This window comes from Patagioenas fasciata, chromosome 16 (genome assembly GCF_037038585.1).
Source record: "Patagioenas fasciata isolate bPatFas1 chromosome 16, bPatFas1.hap1, whole genome shotgun sequence".
NCBI lineage: Eukaryota > Metazoa > Chordata > Aves > Columbiformes > Columbidae > Patagioenas > Patagioenas fasciata.
Window position 1 is genome coordinate 16,907,364 of NC_092535.1, and position 3,458 is coordinate 16,910,821.

The following is a 3,458-nucleotide window of genomic DNA, read 5'->3' on the forward strand; positions in this document are numbered from 1 at the left end:
GGTGGCACCAACGGCCCCGGTATCGCGATGGGTGGCACCGACAGCCCCGGTATCGCGATGGGTGGCACCGACGGCCCCGGTATCGCGATGGGTGGCACCAACAGCCCCGGTATCGCGATGGGTGGCACCGACAGCCCCGGTATCGCGATGGGTGGCACCAACAGCCCCGGTATCGCGATGGGTGGCACCAACGGCCCCGGTATCGTGATGGGTGGCACCGACAGCCCCGGTATCGCGATGGGTGGCACCGACAGCCCCGGTATCGCGATGGGTGGCACCAACAGCGCCCTAACATGGTGCTCATCAGTAAGAAGGGAGGGAAGGGGGTTGCAGGGCAGCCATCGCTCGGGGTCTGCGGGATCTCCCTGTGCTTGTGGGAGCCCACGAGTCTTTGCATCACGCCTTGCGTTTTATTCTCTCTTCCTCTTTCAATTACTTATCTCACTTGGTTTTTTTTATCTTAGCCCATGAGTTTTCTTACTTTTGCTCCTCATATTCTTCATTCCCATCCTACTGAGGGGTGCGTGGGGCTGCTCTGCCAGCCCCGGCTGCCCCACCGCAGCTCCCCAGGCCCTCACGTCTCCCATCCCAGCAACAGCAGTGGCCGCGGCACTGATTTCTTTCCTCTCCCTTTTGCAGCCTCCTTGCGCTCGTCCTCTCCACGCCGATCTCTCCTGGCTTCCTCCAGCTGCTGTGTCCTCTGTGGGTAAGTGCAGCTCGACCCCTCCCAAGATGCTCTCGAGTTGGCTGGGGTTTCTAAAACAGAGGGAAAAGGGATGTCTCACTTTTCCTCAGGCAGTTTCCTCCCAGACCCCTTTTACCCCCTGCGCTCTCCACAGACCCCAGTTACCGTTTCTGTTCCGATGGGGAACATCTCACTGTGCTGTGCATGGCCAAGACGATGAGGACTCTGGACAGGAAATCCCTTCCAAGCGCAGCTTTCCTCTCACCGTTGGGCAGCGACAACAGCCCCGGTATCGCGACAGCAGCACCGACGGCCCCGGTATCGCGACAGCAGCACCAACAGCCCCGGTATCACGACGGATGGCACCGACAGCCCCGGTATCGCGACAGCAGCACCGACAGCCCCGGTATCGCGACGGGCAGCAGTGATGGAGCTGGTATTGCGACGGCAGCACCGACGGCCCTGATATTGTGATGGGCAGTGACAGGGGCCCTGGTATCGTGATGGGCAGAACCAACAGCTCCAGTATCGTGATGGGCAGCACTGACGGTCCCGGTATTGCGACGGCAGCACCGACAGCACCGGTATCGCGATGGGTGGCACCAACAGCCCTGGTATCGCAATGGGCAGCAACAACGACCCCGGTATCGCGAAGGGCGGCACCGACGGCCCCGGTATCGCAATAGGGAGCACTGATGGTCCTGGTATCGCGACAGGTGGCAACAACAGCGCTGGTATCGTCACAACAGCAGTGACGACGGCCCCAGTATCGTGATGGGCAGCAACGATGGTCCTGGTAGCGCGATGGGTGGCACCGACGGCCCTGGTATCGCGATGGGTGGCACCGACAGCCCCGGTATCGCAATGGGTGGCACCGACGGCCCCGGTATCGTGACAGCAATAAATCTCAAGACCTCCCAAAATAAATCCCCCTTCCATCCCTCCTGGTGTGACAAGACCCTTAATTAACATTTCATTAATCAAACAACTCAACCCCCCCGTTGTCACAAATCACTGCATTAACGAACTTCAACTCATTCCAGAACCCAGTTTATTAAGCAAAGCAGAAAGCGCGTTAAATAGAAAGAAAAACACCAAAACCCCTGTTTCTCGGCTCAGATCCGGGCGCTTTACGGCACCATTTTGCCACCATTTCCCTTTCCGGTTCTTCCCACCGCGAGCAGCCGCTGCCCGTTGATCTCACAGCGGCGTTTTTTCCCAATCTCACAGGATTTCAGCCCAATTCCGGCCCCGTTCCGTGCGCCCCCTGGTGCCGGAGATGACGATCGGGCGCCAGCTCTTCCCATCAAACCCGATGCCGAGAAACCAAACCCCCCGCGGTCGCTTCTTCAAACACACGCGCAGATTCACCCCTTTTCTCCCCAAAAATCCCCCTCTGGATGCGCTGTCCGGTGGGAAAGCCGACGGTGGTTTCGGCGCGGGGGTTTCCTGAGGGCGCAAACCTACCCCGGGCGCTGCTCCGGCGCCGCGATCCCCATTTCGGCTGGTTCCTCGATTTTAAGGCGCTTCGGGGGCGGCTCGGTCCCGGCTTGCGGCTCCGGCATCGCCATTTCGGATGGTTTGTCCTCAATTCTCCAGCGTTTTGGGGGCTGCTTGGTCCCGGCCTGCGGCTCCAGCACCAGCGCTGCAATCACCATTTCAGCTGGTTTCTCCTCAATTTTAAAGCGCTTCAGGGGCGGCTCGGTCCCGGCCTGCGGCTCCGGGATCACCATTTCGGCTGGTTCCCCTTCAATTCTTAAGCGCTTCAGGGGTGGCTTGGTCCCGGCCTGCGGCTCCAGCATCGCCATTTCGGTTGGTTTCTCCTCTATTTTCATGCATTTTGGTGGTGGCTCGGTCTCAGCCGGCGGTTCCGGCGTCACAATCGCCATTTCGGTTGGTTTCTCAATTTCCAAGTGCTTCAGGGGCGGCTCGGTCCCGGCCCGTGGCTCTGGTGCCGCAATCACCGTTTCGGCTGGTTCCTCCTCAATTTTCAGGTATTTTGGTGGTGGCTCGGTCCCGTCCTGCAGCTCCGGTGCCGCAATCACCGTTTCGGCTGGTTCCTCCTCAATTTTCAGGCGCTTTGGGGGCGGCTCCATCCCAGCTTGCAGCTCCGACTCCGGCATCGCCATTTCACCTGGTTTCTCCTTGATTTCAAAGCATTTTGGGGGCGGCTTGGTCCCCACCTGCAGCTCCAGTGCCACAATCACCATTTCAGCTGCTTTCTCCTCAATTTTAACGCATTTTGGGGGCGGCTCGGTCCCGGCCGGTGGCTCTGGTGCTGGCACCACAATCTCCATTTTAGCTGGTTTCTCCTCAATATTCAGGCACTTTGGTGGTGGCTCAGTCCCGGCCTGCGGCTCTGGCTCCGGCATCTCCATTTCAGCTGCTTTCTCCTCAATCTTCACACACACTCCCGAGGATGGCACTGGAGCTTCCGGGGACGGCACTGGAGCTCCCGGGGACAGCACTGGAGCTCCCGAGGATGGCACTGGAGCTCCCGAGGATGGCACTGGAGCTCCCGGGGATGGCACTGGAGCTCCCGGGGACGGCACTGGAGCTCCCGGGGACGGCACTGGAGCTCCCGGGGATGGCACTGGAGCTCCCGGGGACGGCACTGGAGCTCCCGGGGACGGCACTGGAACTCCCGGGAACAGCACTGGAGCTCCCGAGGATGGCACTGGAGCTCCCGGGGATGGCACTGGAGCTCCCGGGGATGGCGCTCGAGTTTCCAGGGATGGCACTGGAGCTCCCAGGGATGGCACTGGAGCTCCCG

At 60.5% G+C, this 3,458-nt stretch overlaps 1 protein-coding gene across 1 annotated transcript; it reads right to left on the reverse strand.

Moving 5' to 3' along the window:
* Nucleotides 1-332: 332 nt before the first annotated feature.
* LOC139829224 (uncharacterized) lies at nt 333-3,179 on the reverse strand. The gene is made up of 2 exons (XM_071815640.1): nt 2,153-3,179; nt 333-756 (listed from the first exon to the last, which is right to left on the reverse strand). The coding sequence occupies exons 1-2, from the start codon at nt 3,061-3,063 to the stop codon at nt 456-458; spliced, it is 1,212 nt and encodes a 403-aa protein (XP_071671741.1). The 5' UTR covers nt 3,064-3,179; the 3' UTR covers nt 333-455.
* Between the last annotated feature and the right edge of the window lie 279 nt (nt 3,180-3,458).

Coding starts and splice junctions, on each gene's coding strand:
- LOC139829224 (XM_071815640.1), bottom strand. CDS start 3,063: ATGGAGATGCCGGAGCCAGAGCCGCAGGCCGGGACTGAGCCACCACCA. Junction 757..2,152: donor GCGCCGGAGCAGCGCCCGGG/GTAGGTTTGCGC, acceptor CCTCTGTTTTAG/AAACCCCAGCCAACTCGAGA.